This window comes from Electrophorus electricus, chromosome 8, assembly GCF_041902795.1.
Source record: "Electrophorus electricus isolate QZ-2024a chromosome 8, ASM4190279v1, whole genome shotgun sequence".
Taxonomy (NCBI): Eukaryota; Metazoa; Chordata; class Actinopteri; order Gymnotiformes; family Gymnotidae; genus Electrophorus; species Electrophorus electricus.
Window position 1 is genome coordinate 21,760,001 of NC_137504.1, and position 20,052 is coordinate 21,780,052.

At 45.3% G+C, this 20,052-nt stretch overlaps 2 protein-coding genes across 4 annotated transcripts in view; one reads left to right on the plus strand and one right to left on the minus strand.

The window, feature by feature from the left end:
• The window catches only part of dhrs11a (dehydrogenase/reductase 11a), a 23,849-nt gene extending 14,639 nt beyond the window's left edge, over positions 1-9,210 (plus strand). The window contains exons 2-7 of the mRNA XM_027010302.3: positions 5,308-5,517; positions 6,241-6,335; positions 6,476-6,605; positions 6,977-7,069; positions 7,317-7,382; positions 7,826-9,210. Of these exons, the coding sequence (XP_026866103.2) occupies positions 5,308-5,517; positions 6,241-6,335; positions 6,476-6,605; positions 6,977-7,069; positions 7,317-7,382; positions 7,826-7,867 (636 nt within the window). The 3' untranslated portion in view covers positions 7,868-9,210. The remainder of the gene's footprint in view (positions 1-5,307; positions 5,518-6,240; positions 6,336-6,475; positions 6,606-6,976; positions 7,070-7,316; positions 7,383-7,825) is intronic.
• A 75-nt stretch (positions 9,211-9,285) lies between these two features.
• On the minus strand, positions 9,286-16,349 carry si:ch211-283g2.1 (sodium- and chloride-dependent GABA transporter ine). Of its 3 annotated transcripts, none has more exons than XM_081719927.1 (13): positions 15,992-16,349; positions 15,021-15,155; positions 14,499-14,706; positions 13,645-13,777; positions 13,257-13,391; positions 12,903-13,006; positions 12,239-12,363; positions 11,967-12,079; positions 11,607-11,747; positions 11,403-11,502; positions 10,851-10,951; positions 10,443-10,610; positions 9,286-9,422 (listed from the first exon to the last, which is right to left on the minus strand). In XM_081719927.1, exons 1-13 carry the CDS (start codon positions 16,116-16,118, stop codon positions 9,420-9,422), a joined length of 1,593 nt encoding a protein of 530 aa, XP_081576053.1. In that variant the 5' UTR covers positions 16,119-16,349; the 3' UTR covers positions 9,286-9,419. The 3 variants fall into 3 exon arrangements, with proteins under 3 accessions (XP_081576053.1, XP_026866101.2, XP_081576052.1); XM_027010300.3 differs by lacking the exon at positions 9,286-9,422 and adding an exon at positions 9,440-10,260 and having other exon boundaries at positions 15,992-16,343; XM_081719926.1 differs by lacking the exons at positions 9,286-9,422; positions 15,992-16,349 and adding exons at positions 9,440-10,260; positions 15,288-15,980.
• Positions 16,350-20,052: the final 3,703 nt, after the last annotated feature.

Below are 20,052 nucleotides of genomic sequence, written 5' to 3' on the forward strand. Positions count from 1 at the left end.
GATTTGTAGATCCTTTTGTTGGGGAAGTGGATTGGCCTAGAAGTTACAGTTTGAGTGGCAGCTCTCCTCTCCAATGAAAAGTCATTTTTAAATATCCAAAGCGGAGGGCAGGTGCCCATTTGATAATGTGTTATGGTGAATAGCAATGAGTGCAAGTTGGTTATTTGTTGGTTAGCATAGGAAACCCATTTATCCAAAGGGCAAATTTGATGCCAACACTTGCAGTGTAATAATGAAGCTGGAACTGGTCTCAACTCTCAGCCACATTATGATGCTGACGCTTGCATAACTAAACCAGCCCTCGTGAGTTTGTACATAGGTACTCGACTGAACCCAATACAAGGCACTAATCAAAAGGCTCCTCACAGCACACTATAGCATACTGTGGTGTGTGTGTGTGTGTGTGTGCGCGCGCACGCGAGAGAGCGAGGGTGTCACTCTGCATACTGATCATGGAGTCAGAATGTCTGAAAGTCTATATTTACAACGTAAGCCGATGCCTTGGTGTGGTGGGTGTGAGCAGCAGGGCTTTGTCCAATAGCCTGCTTCCTTTGGGTGCGAGACAAGTGATTTGGATGCACACACACTCGGGCTGTAGCGAGGCTTCAGTGCTTAGAGGAAGAGCCAGCATCTCCTCACACACACAAAAGCTGGACTCTTCTCTCCCTGGCCCCATCTCCTTTGTGCCCACTCTGGCTCTCTCTGCCGGCTACGAGAGCCAATCAGAAGCTTATCCGAGTCTCCTCCCCCCCCTTTAGAGAGCCAGTGAGTGTTGTTTTGAGACCCCGATCCCCTGAAGAGAAGTCCTTCATTCAGCTTTGCCCAGGCCTGCATGAACCCTGCCCTTTTCCTCCCTCCCTCTGTCGCTCCATCCCTCCCTCTCTCCCTCTCTCCATCCCTCCATCTCTCTGTTCACCGCTTGCTGGAGCTGCTTCACCCATCCTTTCCTGTACTCGTTCGCTTACAGATCAAATGTGCTCATGTGAAGCTGTACTTGCCTCCCAGGTTGTTTGGTGTGTTATAGCTGGACAGTGTCCTACTGTGGCATTGGCTAGGGACTGTTTGGGTGGCATAGATGAGCTAATGGATGCATTGAAGGCATCTTAAAAATTCATAATCTCTCTCTTTTTCTTGCTCTGTTTTGGCCCTCTGATTGACTAACACTTCTGTGTAATCCAGTCCCCACTAACACATGTGCACGCACAAGTTACTACTGACGGGCAGGAGTGGGCAAAAGGGTGAGAGAGAGAGGGAGAGAGAGACACAGAGACACACACACAAAAACATTCCTATCATTGAAAACCAAATCTTTAATCAGGATCCAGAGAGGAAAAAAAGAGCTTTGACCGCCCTGTAACTTCCTTGGCCGGTAGCATGAGAGGCCTCCCATGCCCATACAGCTAGTGCCGAGCTGAACCGAGCGGGCATGAATAGGAGAGCCGATCGGAGCGTCGCCGAGGCACCAGCCTGCGGCGTTCCCGTGCGGTTCTGACGGGCAGGTTAACTGGCACAGCGCGGGAGGAGTTGGGGGGTGCGGTGAACGTTGCCGGGGCGTGAAATGAGTCGGCAGCGGCGGGCGTGCGCGCGCGTCGGCACGAGTGGCACAGCAGTGCGGGGTGGGGTTTGGGTGGAGGGGCTTTCTGAACGAGGGAGTGGGAGACCTGCAGACTTTCAGGCTCTTGAGGCTGTTCTGGATGGATGTCCATGCAAAGCGAGTGAGAGTTTTGCACACACGCACACGTGCTGGCGTGGTCCGTCTATGTCGTAGGGCTTTTTAGGATGGAGAACAGAGTGAAAGGGAGAGAGTTCGTCTCAGGCGTCTCTGGAGCAGCAGGCCGAGCCTAAGCGACCCAGATGGGCCCGTGCTGAGGGACACAATCGCAATGGAGAGAAAAATGTAGAGAGGGGCGGAGAGAGAGACCCGAGTTTTTAAGATACCTTGGATTCGTCATCTCCCCTCCTTACAAGCCTTTCTGGCATCTTAAAGAGCCCATAGCCTACGTTTTCCTTCGCGTTTGTCATTGCACTACCGTTTCCCGGCCTTTCTTTATCCCTTCGAGTAGTTACTGCACCTTTAAGACATATGTAAAGTTATAAGATAAATGAGCTCTGCTCTGATTGGCTGCTGAAAGACGCCTGTGAACTGCAGTGTAAGTGGGTTGGGTAAGCTGCTGTAGACTGAACAGGAGGAGATATGTAAATGAGTTTGGTCTTATGACAGCAGAGAAACAGTGATTTCAAAACAGCTTAAAGTATTTGAGGCTTAAATTCCATATACGGTACGGACTGAATGGACTCGGGGAGTGAGCAGCGTGCTTTAACAATAATTAACATATTACTTCAAAATCCTTTGTTTCAGTAAAGCAGTGTTCCATGATAGGGGCCCATTAAAGGCAGCTCTGTCTGGCTAAAGACAAAACATAAGATCCAGAGGATGAAGCTTATAGAAAGAAAACAAATTTTCCACAATATTTCATCTCGGGGCTTAGGCGGGTCAGAGAACCTCATCTTCCTCACACATGCAGGCCAGTAAAACCCTTCAGAATGTGGGGAATAAGGCCCTTGTTCAATCAAACGCCACTGAGAAATAGCTTTCTGTGTTAGATGCTTGACCGTTAGCTTCCGTTTCATCAAAGACATCCAGGAGCCCCTTGAGGCACAAGTGACAAAGATAAAAAAACGTCCCAAAGTCCCAATAAGGTGTGGAGGTGCCACAGGCCGCAGTGCACCTTGACACGGAAACGAGCCGGTGTAATGCGGAACGAGGTGAAGCGGACGCAAAGCGCATTAGACGGGCAACGTTTATTAAAACGGTCACAAGGCTAAACCAAAACAACAAAAAAAAAGACACAAAGCAATAGTGTGAAATAAAGACGAACACGGGGAGTGCAGAGCAACAGAGAGGCATGTAGAGTGACTGACAAAGGAGAAGAAAAAACCTGAAATAGGAGGATAACAAGAAGAAACGCCTGAAACCAGCTGAGGGAGGCAGACAAACACGAAGCAAGGGGCAGAACCAGGAAGGAAAGGAATACAAAGACATAAGAGGACTAGTGCCATGGCAACCATGATGCTGGGTGCTGGGGGTGGGGGGGAACCGTGACAACTGCAGGGATTCTTCCAATAGATATTCTCCGAGTCAGTGTTGTGATGATGGCGTTGGAGAGCGCTGTCTTGGTTCAAAGTCTCCCAGAGGCGTTCAGCAGGGTTGAGATCTGGTGACAAGGTGTGGGGTCTCAAGGGGTCAAGCCTTCCAGATGGTTCAGGTTCTTTTGATTCTGTTTTCCTTACACACTGTTCAGTGGTTGAGGTACTTGACTTGTATTCAGAAGGTGCAAGTTCAAGCCACACCACTGACACCAAGTTGCCTCTGTTGGGCCACTGGGCAAGACCCGTAACCCTCAGTTGCTCAAGTTATGTTCAGTCATAATTGGAAATTGCTTTGTATAAAAGTGTCAGCTAAATGTGAATGATGCACAAACATCTCAGGCACTGCAAATATCCAACTATTTACTATTTATTTATTTACTATTGGCTTTCCCATTCATCTAAATGTAGCAGATGAATGGCATTCCTGTCCCAGTAATGAACACTCTTTCAAAATCTCTCACCTTTTTTCTTCTTCCCATCTTGAGCCAAGATCGAGATTAAGTGGACCTGCACAAGATTTTTATACCAGCTACTACACTGATTGTATCACACCTCACTAGAAGCATCTGCATGTTATCTACTTATTTGTAAAGGTTTTTCCTTTACTGTGATTTGTCACCCACCTGTATGAAGTTACACCACATTACTGTTTTCTCATTGGTTGATTTCATCTTTAGAACTATGTATTAACAGTTCAGCTGGTTCGTGTTTAAACCGTGACATCAGTGTGTTGGGTTTGACTGTGGGGAGTGCAGCGGAATATCCTCCAACTCAAACCTCCAGTCTTCTAGACCCCAAGAAGAGAACGAGAGAGGAGAGAGGGAAACAGACGGAGAGAGAGAAATGGTGGGAGGGCGTGAGTTGTGCTGCACCTGCAGTGACTGTCTGCCACCTCGCTGTCTGACCTGGCTCAGACTCAGTGACATTCCAGCTGGTGCTCTGAGCGTGTGTGTGTGCGTCTGTGTGCGCGCATGCGTACGCCCGTGAGATTTCACCCATTTCATGCCCTCTGAGACGCACACACTGACGTGTCCCTGTCTAATGTTGCATTTTCAACTCTCCCATGACCAAACCTGAAACAGGGGACTGAAGTCTTTGAGCAGGCTTTAAGTAACTGCCTTGGAATAAAGGTATTAGAATTTTCCCCCTTTATCAAAATTGCACGCACCCTTCTTCTTATGGATCTCTTTCTACTATAACTGCATTTCATATAGATTCTTGGTTGTTTTATATCTAAATGGATAAATATACTGTTATTTATTTCCCAGAGTAACGAATGTACAAATTAGTGTTTAAACATACTTCGCCGTGGTGGTGCGTTTAATAACATTTTAGAATAGATGACTGGGTCAGCACCAGGAATAGCAGCTAATGCCGTTACTGCCCCACTATCAAACGGCATTGTTTTGTACATGCCTGTGGAGTGGACACTGAAGTGTGGAGATTTGCTGCTCAGTTAGAGCAGAGGATTAATCTTGTGGTTCTCAGACAAATGGATTACCAAAGTGTGAAGTGGTAGGGCGGGTTTGGTGTTTGTAAGTTTTGTCAGTTTAGTGTCTGTGTCCCTTTGAAACTGAAATGATTCCTGAACTAGCTGTTTGACTGCAAGTTCCCCAACAGTACAGACCAACCATGTTCCAGTTGACTCAGATTCATCTCTGCTGCCTGTTGATATCATATCTGTGATCTGTTTAAAGGTGTATTGATTTATTTCTCTTTTCTATTCTGAAGCTTGTTTTTCAGCCCTCTTGTTCTCGGATGTCGTGAAAATTGCATTTGCAAGACGTGTGGCCTTGGAATCCAAATTCAGTTTGTGCTCGGTATTCAAACACTCGCAGAATCATTGTGTGGATTCTTTCAGCGTTCATGATAAGAACCATAAATGGTCCTCTTTTTTTTGTGGAAACTCTTTAGTATGCAATTAAACCATTTACAAAACAATTTATACTCACAACAAATAAAAGTGACCTAAACATCAATTGATTCATCATCCTAATGTTAGTCTCTGCTGGTCTGAGGTCTTTGGTAGACAGTTATGGTAAAAAGCAATAAATAAAAACCCACTTCTTTATGGCATAACACTCTCTCCCTCTCTCTCTCCCTCTCTCTCTCTCTCCCTCTCTCTCCCTCTCTCTCTCCCTCTCTCTCTCTCTGCAGAAGCTTGCTGCAGAGTGCCAGAGTGCAGGCTACACTGGAACACTCATCCCGTACAAATGTGACCTGTGTAATGAGGAGGAGATCCTCTCCATGTTCTCAGCTATCAAAACGCTGCACCGGGGCGTGGATGTGTGCATCAACAACGCTGGCTTGGCCCGCCACGAGCCGCTGCTCACTGGACGCACAGACGGCTGGAGGAACATGATCGATGTTAGTTATGCGCATGCGCACACAGTCTGATATGTTTCAAAGTTTTCAGGTAGTAAACCTTTTGAGAGATAGGACAGATAACAACATTATATTGTGATCCATCTGCCTAATACGTTGTGCAGTGCAGAGGATTTATATATTGGATGTTGCATATGGTGTCATACAGCCTGTAGTACCATAAAATGAGCTTTAGCACGGGTGCCCCTCCTTTCAGTGGTGTACACAGTGGCCCAGAGTTCCTGCTTTACATCTGATCTGAAGCGTTTAACATTCAGCTGGATGTCAGGCCTTGGGAAATGGAGGGCCACACCAAGGCCCCGCTACAGGGGCCACTGTACTTCCTCCTTATTGTCACAGTGTTGGTCTTTTCCTCATACAGTGTGATTCATGGAGTTTGGCGCTCTTCAGCACACAGGAGACCTCCGGCACAGCAGTGAAACATTTCCCATGCTTGTGCCTTTGTTACCATGGCAAGCCTTCTGAGAATCTGTGTGTGTGTGTGTGTGTGTGTGTGTGTGTGTGTGTGTGTGTGTGTGTGTGTGTGTGTGCGTGTGTCTATGTGTGTGTGTGCGTGCGTGTGACTGATAGGTGGTCCGCTGGGAGAAGAAAGGCCTGCCTCTGTGCTTCTGGGTTTAGATAGCCGGCAGTGACACTCTGCTCTCTGATTGGGTCACGTGCCTTGATGTTCTGCTCTTTGATTGGCTTGTGCCGGTTGCCCCACAGGTGAATGTGCTGGCCCTGGCCATCTGCACTCGCGAGGCCTACCAGTCCATGAGGGAGAGGAACGTGGACGATGGCCACATCATCAATATTAACAGGTGGGCACCTTTCATCACAAAGGCCGGTCAAATTCGCAAAGAATCCTGGGGCTCTAAGCTTCATCAGACACGACACATGAACGGGATAGATCTGCTTACAGTGCTGTGTGTGTAAATGGTGAATCTGTGTGTGTGTGTAGTATGGGGGGCCACAGAGTGGTGCCCAGTGCAGATGAGCACTTCTATTGTGCCACCAAACATGCTGTGACGGCCCTCACCGAGGGACTCCGACAAGAACTGCGAGAGGCCAGGACACACATCCGCGCCACGGTGAGACCTTGCACGTGCGCACACACACACACACACACACACACACACACACACACACACACACACACACACACACACACACCCGGACAAACGCACATGCAGAGACTGAGAATCGTATCCCAGTGACAGCATGAATGCATTTGAGAAACTATAAGAGGCTAACTGGCAGATGAGGTTCTCTCACACGCACATGCACACACGTGCACACGTGCACACCTGCCCATCACATGATCCGCCCAGAAATAGCAACAACCGCCAGAGACGAAAATACAGTCAAAACAATTGCACGCCGTAGCCATATTCCCGGGACACACGAGATGACCTGCAGTACTGGTCGGCTGACGCTTTGCTGTGGTTTCTCCCGTCACCAGTGCATATCTCCTGGCACAGTGGAAACTGAGTTTGCCTTCAGGCTCCACAACAGCGACCCGGAGAAAGCTGCGGCCGTCTATGAAAGCATGAAGGTGAGGAATCCGTAACATGAGACTATGTAGCCAGTAAAAAAAAAAAAAAATGTTTAAAAGGCTTGAGAGCTGCAAGGACGAGTGTCGATCATCTTAGGGGCGTTTTTCAAGAAAACTTTTATTAAGCTTCATAAACTCAGTTGTCTCGATTTTGCTGGACCTGAACGCAGTGAAGTCAAAGGTTTACCCTCTTTCGTGAGCAGGCCATTACAGACGGTGTGTAACTGTGCTGTTTGCACCTGTGCAGTGTTTGAAGGCAGAGGACATAGCCAGCGCTGTGACTTACGTCCTCGGCGCCCCTCCGCATGTCCAGGTGAGCTCAGTCCGGTAACAGGAGGCTCACGTGGCGCTGGCCCGCTGGGACTTTTGCGCTGCTCTCCCATCCACAGACTGTTTTTGGACTAATGCGTTGCATGAAAACACCCCGAACAGTCAAACTAGAGACACAAATCTAATCGAAACCGCTCACCGCCGTAGTTTTTTTTTTTCGTCTCCCTTCGTCTCTCTACCTCTCTAACCTGCTGCATAAATCAATTTTTAATTTAGTTTATGATAGCTTTATTGGCATGACTGTAGCACATGTAATACTGGCAGTGTAATAAAGTACATTTTTAAAGTTTGTCGCACTCTCATTTCTCTCTCTCACGTACATACACACAGAAAAAGAATAATATGAGAATGATGTAATATCTTACTGTTTGTATGACTGCAACTTGAGTGAGTAAATGTGTTTCTTACATTATATTTTTTATGTAGATTGGGGATGTGCAGCTGCGACCAGTGGAACAGGTGTCATAGCAACAGAATACCGATGCGTTGGTGGAGCAGACCAAGCCGGAGGCAACAATGTCTCTCTGGCAGCCCCTGCTGGACAAAACATGTATAGCACCTAGTCTAAAAAAATGGAATTTAAAGGATTCGGTTCATTTGTCGACAATAGTGAAAGGGAAAAGTAACAAATAGGAAAATTTGAGGATAAACTGGTTCAGTCTCGCTCTCTGAGGAGAGAGAGAGAGAAAGAAAACTGGTATTGTTCCAAGTTACAAATACACTGCTGCCTCAGTATGAACTCAGCGTGAGTGTAGGGGGTTGCTTTTTATTGAGTGTAGGAAACTGGACAACAGTTGCCTCCGTGAAACCACTACTACACACCAGGATACACAAGTTGCACAAGTTTGTTTGTTTGTTGGTTTGTCTTATGCCATTACTCTTAACACTTATTGTCGCAATAATAATGTATTACTTAATATATATTATGAAGACTTTAAAAAGATGTGTAACACCTTGTGACTGTAATGACCTGAAACCTTAAAAGTGAACCCATTCTTAGCTATTTAAAAGACTAAACAATTGCATTTTAATAACTGGTGGTGTCATTAACTCTAACTCTGTATCAGATTTGCCACCGGTTCCTAACATTTTCTTCCTGTGTAACTATGGTGTACACACCTCCATGTCTCAATTAAACTTCCCAATTTGACTGGAGTGAACTAGTCAACACTAACATGTTGCTAGATTAGCCGTCATACTGAGGAAGGAATGTGTTGCTACTTCTACTTTACCACAATCACAAAAGGTCATGAGTTCGCCCTCTGTTTCTTCCATACATTACATTCTATAAGCACATATGAGTGACTTACAGATGTGGCATAAGACTTGGTACAGTACGCTATAATGCATTATGATTGCGCTTAGTGTTCCAATGATTGCTGTATGACTTTTTTTTTTTTTTATAAGTTCTAACTTTGGATTGTACGTAGACGTGTTTCTCACAACGGCATAAGAGTGAATGGATCTCTAGCTGGTGTAATGTAACTAAAACCTTTGGTCAGTCGGGTTTTCTGCGTCTGCTCTGCACCTGGACTTTCACACTTCTCACCACTGCACACCAGTGAATGCGATCGTGTTTCTAAACCCATATCAGACGCACGCGTACACCACAGGCACTCTAAGTACCTTGATATCATGAAATCTGTAAAACTGGGTATGTCCTTTGGCCTCTGACTAAAGGACATTGTGGGACACCTTTTACCAGGGACATGTGACTAACCTTGAAGTGCACACATTTAAAGACCTGCCGACTATTGCTCAAGCACGCACCTGAACATTGTCATGAATTAAAATGTCAAGATTATCATCTGTGAATGTGTCACGGGTTTTGCATTCAGATGTATCTCGTCTTTGGTCTGCTGTCTGTTGTGGGTCTCTCCACGTCCCTTGGAATATGATGGACTGGACAAATCATAGGAAAACTCTCTTCCTTTCCCTGAGGTTATGGACCGCAAGACACAAGTCCTTTATCCAAGTGTCTCACACGCTGGCTGAGAAGGGTTGGAGTCTTGATCTCCACTCACTGTGAATTATTTTCAAGAATACAGCCCAATGTTAACAGTTTGCAATTTAAATGTTTCTTTCTTTTTATTTATAATTACTAGATCAACAAAATAACTAACAGTAAAACTTACATTTTTAAACAATTTTTATGCGTCTGTAATAAAAATAATTAGTGTCTGTTAGTGTCTATATAATGGAGAAAATATTAAGGAACTAGTGTTTTTCACTAGCTGAACAAAGAAAGGTTCAACAGATTTTTTTGTTCATTCCTTTCCAAGGACATTTGTATCGTTTTTTCTTTGGTTACATTTCATAAGTTATTCACGGATGCTCTTGTGATGTAAGGTACTTGGTCAAAAGCACATCCACAAAACACACTATTTACAAAAATCAAAGATGAGTTACACAAGTTACATCATTTTATAGCTGATTGTTTTAGGATTGTCGTCTTGTCCCGGCTGAAAATCACAGAAAATAGAAAATAGCCCAGCAAGGACGTAGGTTGGCTGTGGAACTTCATAAAGTTCCTCTCCAAGTCCGTGGTGGGCCATTCTACCATCACGGGGCGGTTCTTGGTTCTGGCCAACTTATCGTCCCAATACCCGTCCACTACACTAACCAGACCAGTAACGAGGCAGGTTAGTCCAAGGCCTGCTGTAGCCCAGGTAAGCAACTGAGGTCAGAGGGTAAAGGTCAGGTCATAAACTGGTCTGGATCGGGGTTTTTTCAGGCAGGGGGGTGATGAAGCTGATGACAGTGAGGCTGGGGGTCACCTCCACCGCGCCTCCCTTCCGCAGGCAGTACAGGCTCGGGGCGTCGGCGTCCAGCGCAAACGGTCTGATGGACCCCCGCAGTTTCTGAAAGGAGATCGGGAAGAGGGGCCACGTGTGGCCGTGACCGACGCGACTACGCCGATGTGCGGCATGACAGGACAGAGGAGGGAATGAACGGATGACTGGAGGGATTTGCTGATTGGCTGGGTGAAAGAAAGACGAGGAAGAAAAGTGGATGGACGGGTGCTGACGGAGCGCCGGATTACCTCGCTGAAGGAGCCAGGCAGAACCCACAGCGTGTGCAGCGCTGCCAATGGGATCCAGATAATGGACGCCATGGCAATGAGCCAGCCAATCCCCTGAGCCCACGCTGGGTACACATAGTTCTCATAGCGCGCTGGTTTAAACTGAATCACGGAAAACACCAGAATCACCTGAGGAAGAAAGCGTTCGTCGATGACGCCTTATAATAGTGCTATAATGGATTTGCACACGCATTAGACGCCACAGAGAGCTCTGAATACTCATTTTCAGAGCAAGTCAAACTTCTTTAGACTATTCCAACACTTCTTCACACACGAGGAAACTTGTTCTATCCACATTAGTTGAGGGTTTTTTTTGTTCGTTTTTTTTAAAACTCAAATTCCAAAGAGAGATGTAAAGATGCACCTCACCGCGATCAGAACCGGACATATCACCATCCAGCAAAGCCGGAAGAACATGCCTGGCTTTCTTCCCATCATTTCCTCCAAGTTGCTAGTCAGACGTCTCACCCCTGAGAACAGCACGCACACACACACACACACACACACACACACACACACACACACACGACTGATAAAAAAACGAGTCTCTGCTGCAAGGGTCGATGACTACATGAGTCAAAACCTAGAGAACATTTACTTGTACTTAAATACTCAAATATATTCAAATAGGTGGTGTTGCTCAAATCAGACCCTATTTGCCTTTATCCACAGAGACTGACACCGATTGGCTGGCCTTGAGCATGTGCTAGGTGCTGCAATTGCTATCTCACTGGGTGAAGTCCAAGTCAAATAGAAAAAGGTCAAATCCTGTCAGGTTTTTTTTTTTTTTTTTTTATCACTGTTTTGACCTGACAGAGAAGATATAAGCATATATATCAAAGTATGCATCATACACAGGTGCTTAGGTTTGACTGCCGAATGTGGCCGTCTACACGTAAGCCACGGTGTGTGTGCTCCTACCATATAACCAGCATATGGCGACCACCTCAAAGAAGGCCAGGAATATGATGGACACTATGGCAGTGTAGTGGTCCATCAGCTGGAAGACGTAAATCCCGACCTGAAGAAAACGGCAACGGAATCATGTCACGTTGCCGCGGGTGACTTGGAAAACGCGCAAGCCGTCCCAGGCCGTTTCCGAGTTATTTACATTTATTTGTTTACCTGCATGACATGTGGGATGCCGAGGAGAAACATGCCAGTGCACACGGCCAGAACCAGCAGCTCATTTCGCCTGAAGAAGCTTAGCAGAGGCTCACTGTAGCCATCCAACAGACTAGTTATCATTACCTCCACCATCGCAAACTAGACACACACACACGGTAGCATAAATATTCTTGTATGCGTAGGAACACTCAAATAGTTGAAATAGACAACTAGCCAGATCTGGTGGAAAATAAAGGGTAAACCTTATTGATAAATTTATATTTGAATGCTGTATGAATTTGAACACTGTCAACCAATCACTCAGTCGTATCGCTGAACGTTTGAAGGTTAAAGAGCAGCGGTGTCTTTGGTGGGCACCTGGCTATCCAGGCCGAGGCAGAGGAGCATGAAGAAGAAGAACACTGCCCACATAGGAGCCACCGGCATGGACAGGAAGGCCTGGGGGTAGACCACAAACACCAGGCCGGGACCTGCAGAACACGGATCACACGGATGACGTTCAAAGCCAACCAAGACCCCCTTCACCTACTTTTAGCAGAGACAACGTTCTAAGCTAATGCCATCGCTGGGGCAGCTGGCGAACAAACTACGTAGGGTAAGTGACATACTGACAAAGTCCCGTGACTCACCGTCCACGGCAATCTCACTGACTGGAATATTCTGTAGGTAAGACATGTATCCGAGTGCAGAGAAAATCACAAATCCAGACAGGATGCTGGTCATTGAGTTTGTGATGGCAATGGCCAGGGTGTCCCTGCAATAGGCATTGCGAAAACACGTCAATAATGCACATAAAAAGCATTCTCGATAAATCAAATGTCCGGTACCTGGTTCTGGAAGGCAAACGTGGGCAGTTTAGTTTTGCAAAACTATGAGGCATGGAAAAGCAGCTTTGTCTCTAGGCAACAGATGTCAAGATCAAACCCAGAAAATGTTCCAGTTAGGGGGGTGGGGGTGTTGGGGCAGGGGGACACATCTGAGAACTACAGGAAGCCACAAAAATGCCATGGAATACAACGGCCATTGCAACAATGTGCAAATAATTGTGCTGACCGCATAACTATTTCTGTTGCTGCTGTGGTCCACCACAGGCTCAATGCCTACGCATACCATGTGTCAAAAGCGTTACCATAATGCTCTGATGTTGGATTATGACACGTTTGATGAGCATGATGTCCCTGCAAAAAAAAAAAAGGGGGGGGGGGGGGGTGTTACATCATCAGGCATGAACCACACAGTGGCCCTGTTCTCCAGGCTGCACTGTGTACCGCGTGAGACGAACGGATATCTTACTTTAAGACGCTGTTGCTGAAGTTGTTGTAGCTCGCCATGGCCATGAGCGAACCAAAGCCGATTCCAATGGAGTTAAAGATCTGGGCCGCCGCGTTGATCCACACCTGCAGACCCGTGCAAAATACCTCACCTGAGACAAACTTCAAAGCGGGGCGGGCCATGGCCCTCGTGGTCTCCTAATCTTGGCTCCCGCTAGCCCAGTCCACCTAACTAAAGACTTCCCCTTCATGTCTAGTCTCCCACATGCTTTTGTTTGGCTCCACCTCCCCAGTCCTGTCTCCTAGTCGGACCCTAAGCCTCATCATCCGGAGGCCAGCTGTAGTGCAAGGCCCTGTAGCTCTGGTCTCGCTGTACCTCCACAGACAGCAGCTTCTCCCATTCAGGCACGATGAAGAACTGGATGCCGGACGCGGCCCCAGGGAGCTGGACGTTGTTAATTAGCAACGCCACCAAGATCACATAAGGGAACAGAGCTGTGAAGTACACCACCTACACACACACACACACACACAGAAGCAGTACAAATGTATCTATTCAAATCACCTGTTATAAAAATAATCAATATATAACTAAAAGCACCATGTCAGCAAGCCAACATTACCATTGCTACTCAAGTTTTGTGATCATGAAACCGCTGTGCCTAACTCCAGCCGTGCTGCACTCCTCCTCATTCCAAACTGCACCGCGTTTACATTCCTGCCACTGGCGCTCACACCTCATGCCCTCCTCCGGCTTCCCGTACCTTGCCGGTGGACTTGACTCCCTTGAAGATGCAGAGGTAGACGAGGATCCAGGCCAACAGCAGCAGCAGAAAGAGCTCCCACCGCAGAGAGCCAGGCTCCTCCACGCCGTCCGTCCGCTCCAGCACCCTGTAACTGTACGGATGAGATACCGGCATGGGTGAGAACCCCGCGGGGGTGACGGGGTGGGGTACAGAGGTAAACAGTTGATTGGCATCGGGACTGGGACCGGATCCAAGAGAGCCGACTGATCAAAGGTATGTTTGTAGTACAAGCCTCCCTTATAAAATGCAGAAATTATATTAGAAACCAAAGCTTTAATGGCAAATGGTCGATGTACAGATGACTGAAATGAAAAACTGAGCAACAACTATATGAAGCCGTACAGTCCTAATAATACAGTAGATGACTAATTAGAACCGTTGAATAGTTTTACCCTGTATAAATGGCACTGAAACGTTCCTATCACTGGAAGAAATAAGAAACAAAAATCAAAGTAGTAAATATTATCACTAAACACTAAAACATGTTAAAACATGAGATGAAATCTAAATCTGAGATGAGAATTTGCAGTTTCTAAGCATGGTGACTTGTTTATATTGTAGTTGCAGTCTCCATTCTAATCAATACTGATATAAAGGCACATAAAAGCATGAAGGGTGATATAAATCCAGGACCCAAACTTCTGCCCCAGGTTGGTTCTGACAAAAAAAACAGCTCTTAGCAGAAAGGGCTGAAGATTTAACCCCTGAGTTTCAAGGCTAATGGATCAATTACTTTGGACAGCGAGAAGAGAAGAGAAGAGAAGAGAAGAGAAGAGAAGAGAAGAGAAGAGAAGAGAAGAGAAGGAACCCACTTAAAGAACTGCTGGCTGGCGGTGGAGGCCGAGGTGGAGGTGTTGGTGGCACGGTCAGTGCAGTTGGCCCTGTTCCATGTGTTGTTGCAGCTCTGCCAGGGTAGTTGGCTCTGGAACGAGCTGAACAGGTAGTACAGTGCCCAGGTGATGATGACATTGTAGTACGTGCACATGATGAAGGAGATGGCCACCATGGCCACGCCCACACCTGAGAAGATCGGTCAAGGCAGACAAAGCTGATGTCGCACAGTCACTGCGTTCGCATTCAAAGCAAACCACAAATCTGGCAGACAGGAACTCGCACTTGATTCGGTGATGATTTTGACGTCGGCCAATCGGCTGTCCCACTTTCAGAGCTCATAGCTAAAGAGCAAGCGAAAGCCCCCTCTGAGAGATCTAGAGATCCCTACATTCAGCAAGCGAAGGGGAGTCCTCTGGTCCTTTTGACCATCCTCCTTTTTTTAAATGCCAGCGTAACGGGCAACAAAATCTCTGGCGCTGCAGGACTGCAGGCGGAAGCACCTTTCAGCAGCGGGCACACATTGGCCATGGCGTGCACGGGGCCCTTCCTCAGGTACTGGCCCACGGTCAACTCCATGTAGAGCAGAGGGATGCCCAGCAACACGAGCATCAGCAGGTAGGGCACCAGGAAAGCACCTGGGCACAGCACACAGGCAAATTCACAAGGGTGGTACAGACTACAGGGAGGAAGAAGAAGAGGAAGAAGAGGAAGAAGAAGAGCACCACCATTCTAAAGCATGTTTGCTGTTTGAACTGTGGGAACTGTACCAGTGAACCAGTTCTCGGATGGCTTCGGATGTTCTGAGCCCAGGAATTTTCCTCGTGTGTTCCTGGAAACATTCCTCAAAGTGACTGTCCTGTAATCATTGATCAGGAGCACGGTTCCCTTGACGAGGCATGTCTTCGGGGAAGACGTTCCTGCTGTTGTTTAGCTAAGTGAGGCATTGCATTTGATACCACTGTACTGTTCTCAAAGTGTCTACTATCTCCCTTATCTACTTCTCCTAATCGGTCAGCTGTGTAAATGTGTGGTGCAGTATTTATGGTTTTTATCTTATCATTTTAATATATATTATTACATTATAATGGAATTTTATCTGGCCATTTTACCTCGAGTTTGCACAAGTTCTTTGCTATGTAGTGGGCAAGAGGTTAAGTGAAACCTTTAACTGCCATATTCAGTTCAGTTGAATGTTTTCTTGAAATAAACAACAAGTATTTATACAGTTATATATACTGTAAATGACTGATTCACCTGTTTTTAGATTATAATAAACGATAGGTTACAAAGGATTGCTTTCATCCCCTTACAACACCGAAATGATTAAACTGGGAAACCATCCACACTAACACTCCTTCTACAATAACAATGTATTGTCAGTTACGATCTAATGCGGCATCGCCAAGGTCGTTTGCCCCCGCTATTCCTGCTTACTACCCCACTGCCGGCGCTAACAGACGAGCCGCCTCACCTCCGCCGCTCCTGTAGCAAAGGTAAGGGAACCTCCAGATGTTGCCCAGCCCCACGGCGCACCCTATCCCAGCCAGCGTGAACTCGACCGGCCTGCTCCATGTGGGCCGGCCCGCTTCAACCTCCATAGTCTTCCCACTACAGCCGCTGTAGGATCCTGGCCCCGCTGGGACTATGAAATAAAAACCGGCCACATAAGCGGCGTTTATGTGATTTAATGATTAAGCCGCGGAGAGGTGGCAGCAGCGTGGTAAGTGCAACTTTTATAGGTACACTTATCGTTAGAAGAACCCTCCTCCTTAAATCCGACAACTAAGTTCACGCTGATCCTAATGCTCAACCCAAATGTAGAATTTGTAGAAGCTGTACAACCCTCGCTCTGACTCTAGCAGTTCACAGAAAGTAAAACATTACCAGGGCTGACCCGACGCATAACACCTGCTTAGTTCTACTGGTGGCCACCAGAGGGCCCCCAAGAAACCAATTTTCCTTCTGTGTGTGTGTGTGTGTGTGTGTGTGTGTGTGTGTGTGTGTGTGTGTGTGTGTGTGTGTGTGTGTGTGTGTGTGTGTGTGTGTGTGTGCGTGCGTGAGAGAGACAGAGAGATATAGTGGTAATCATACCAATTAATACTGAATATTAACGTGCAAATTAACACCAGAGACCACCCTTATGAGTTTGCTACCTTTTAAGATTAAAAATTATAGAAAGGTAAAAGCACGCCAGGTGAACATAGATATGATGTACGCAACGCTGCTACTAAATCTGATAGTGGGTGTGTTAGCAGGTATGTGAATGATCAAGCATTGACAATAGTCAATGGGAGCACTAAGGCATTGGGGTGCCCCCAAATCAAATTCTGCTTAGGGCCCCATAAAGCCTGTGCTGGCTCATAATAATAATAATAATAATAATAATAATAATAATAATAATAATACTTTTCCCAGTAACTTTGTTATATACAAACACTGCCAACACAGGCGTTCTCTATGTCCTCAACACAGTCCTCTGTCTAATCAACCCTTCTGATAAACTACAGACAGAGACATCTCCAGTTGCTTAATGGACAAGTTCCAGATGGACTATGATAACATTCTAACTCCTTTTCCAGATGAATAACATCCTGACCCACCACATACACAACAACCAGACATCTGTATTTTGACTAACACCAGATCATTTTAAACTGGCACTGCTGCTAAGATATGTGAATGGCACAGTGCTATATGTCCCTTGCCAAAATTCCCAAAATACATAGAGAAATTATTTGTGCATGTTGGAATAAGCATTAAAAATATTTTTGAGAGATATTTCTCTGTGGAAATGTGAAATTTATACTCAAAGATTCTTATCCTGAAAAGATCTGCCAAATGTGAGCCTGCTTTATTTATGCAGAGCAGTACAGTATATATTCTGCTGGGAAACACTGATAGTACTATATAAGTAAGTTAAGGACTTTGATCATTTTATGGTTTACTTATTATTGTTGTTCTGTACCACACATTAACCTTGTAAAGCATAATGCATGAAAAGATAATACAAAAAAATCAATTTTATTTAATAAATGTAGTATATAGTAAATTTGACCTTTTATTGGATGTTTAACTGAAAATGGTCAATGTTCAAAGTTTTATTTTGGTATAATATCTTTTTGGAATTTTTTATTATCAAAAATGACTACGGTTAGGGTTTTTGTTCAATCTATCTAAAACTTTTGATTTTTAAATACTTATCAAAGTTTACAGAACATTTTTTCTTCAGATTATCTTCCTGAATTTGTAAAAGGTAAAACGCAAGAACATAACAGCCAGGGAGCACTACTGCCACTCGACAGCTACAAAACATGCAACAAAAAGATGAATTTTCTGTTTCATCGCACGTAATACCTGCAGTGACATGTAATATGCGCATTTTCTGCACTAGATTCATATAAAACACGAAAACCTTTTAAAGCAATGAGATATGTTAATTCAATAAGTACTAATATTAAAATATTTTTCATAACATGCATTTAACTCTTACCTCTATTTACTTCAATTTAGCTAATTAATTTAGAGAAATGTTTGCGCATTTCCAGTAACCATCCTGTGCCAGTGACCATTTTAATTTTATTAAAAGCACACTGTCAAATCACTAATGGCCCTGTATGCGGCAAGATACTGTCACAGGTGGCCGGCCTCCCAGCAGGACGTCCACGCCCACTCGCTGGGAGGACCACAGTGAACAGCCGCCCCCCTCCCAATCACCAGCCTACTAACCATGTGCACCTGTCCCGCGTTTCCCCCTTGCACCATTTCAACCCGCAGGTCAGCAGGGATTCCGCTGCGCATTAGTGGATTACCTGTTGGAGGAACACGACAAGCACTCACCGTTTGTTTCATTTTTGGTGCTATACGCTAGTGCCTTGATGATGATGGAAAATAAGCCCTGGCTGGGTCAAGCTTTCTTGAAATCAGTTCCTTTGGGTGTGCTGGCTTCTTATCTCTGTTTTTCCAAGATTACGTTGGTCTTGCCAAAACTATTGCTGCCTGAAAGCAAGAAATCTTGCTTATTTGGTACCTTACCTATAGAGTCCTTTTAGATAATCGTTTTTCAGTGAGTATGTGAAAGGGGTAAAACAGGATTTCTCAACTTGAAACTTCAGCCAATCAATACCAGTTAATTACTGGAGTATTCTTTATCTCTGTTGTGGGTGGCTTATACTTTGACATGCCTGACTGCAAAGTTTCCCTTTGTGAGGTACTTCAAAGATGGACTTCAAGGCTTGAGACGTGGGTCTTGAGTACTCCACTGGACGTGTAACGGAAAATGCCTGACACTGATAGCTCGTTAAGCATGTGGCGCAAGTAAAAGAATGAGTTAGTTACGACCAATAAATATTTCCACGATAAAAGACGGTTGCCGCATTAGACATCTTTAATTTCTCTTGCATTTTGCTCATGTGACTGAAGTTTCTTAATTCTGTTTGAAGAAAGGAAACCACTGACGACGGGTCTTCCCATTTTTCCTCCACCACCTAGCACTGTTGCTTACACGTCACATTTACTGGGCTCTCCTTTATAAATTTAGATACTGCTTAAATTAAAACAGTAGTCTTTGGACATCTCCATCTGATTTTAGTGAGGACTACACAATGTCACCTCAGGGGCAGTATGTGCCTGCAGTAATGGTGAAATAAGCACAGAGCTGGCTGTCGGTGGTGATAATGGACTCCCACTGCACTTGAACAAATGGCCACCAAAGCGAGAATAAAACACATGTCCAATATCCTCCAGTGAACTACTACTCATAATGAGCAAGCAACAAATCACGGACATCATGATTAATAAAATGTTACTTTAAAATGTTATTTTATTAGACATTTGTTCATAAAAATACTTTACAGGTGAGCAGTAGAGACTGTACCCCATGAGTTACCATGAACTATTTTGGCTGACAAATTGTGATCTGGAAGACACTACATAGAAAAGCAGCATAACATTTATTTACAATTACACCTTCCACATTTTAAAAATATATATAGAAGATTCCAGGAAGTGACTTCAGTGTACTGTAGTTACAGTACAGAGTTAATTAAAAAGAGAATTGCTTTGCTTGCACAGCTGATGAAGGACCACTGTTTGAAACGTTGTTTCTCTAGAAACTGTTCCAAGTCACTGCAAAGGTGTCATATAGGTATAAAACAAGCCTACAGGTGTGAGTTCTGCAGTATGAGCGAAATTCAACAATCCCCACTCGTTTCCCGTAGCACACTATTGGTTGTTTTGAATCTCCCCACAACATAAAACGCCTTTGATGAAACTTTCCATTACATACTGCATGAACTAAGAAAAGGAGCGTTTTAGCTCCAGGTGTGTCGCATCGCGCCTGTGGCAGCAGTAATGCACTTTTGTGAAAGCACATGCCTTCAGGTTATTGTCACGATTATAACACATTTAGAACAGAAACCGCTATTTTAAAAGTGGCTAATTCCTGTATTAAAAGAAACCGCTCCAGCTGACATGTTTACATGAATGTAAAAATGGGTTATAAGACGGTCCCGAGGTTTAAACGTGCCGTCCCTC

Coding starts and splice junctions, on each gene's coding strand:
- si:ch211-283g2.1 (XM_027010300.3), bottom strand. CDS start 16,118: ATGGAGGTTGAAGCGGGCCGGCCCACATGGAGCAGGCCGGTCGAGTTC. Junction 13,007..13,256: donor AGAAGCTGCTGTCTGTGGAG/GTACAGCGAGAC, acceptor ACGGGTCTGCAG/GTGTGGATCAACGCGGCGGC. Junction 12,364..12,902: donor TTCAGCAACAGCGTCTTAAA/GTAAGATATCCG, acceptor TGCCTATTGCAG/GGACACCCTGGCCATTGCCA.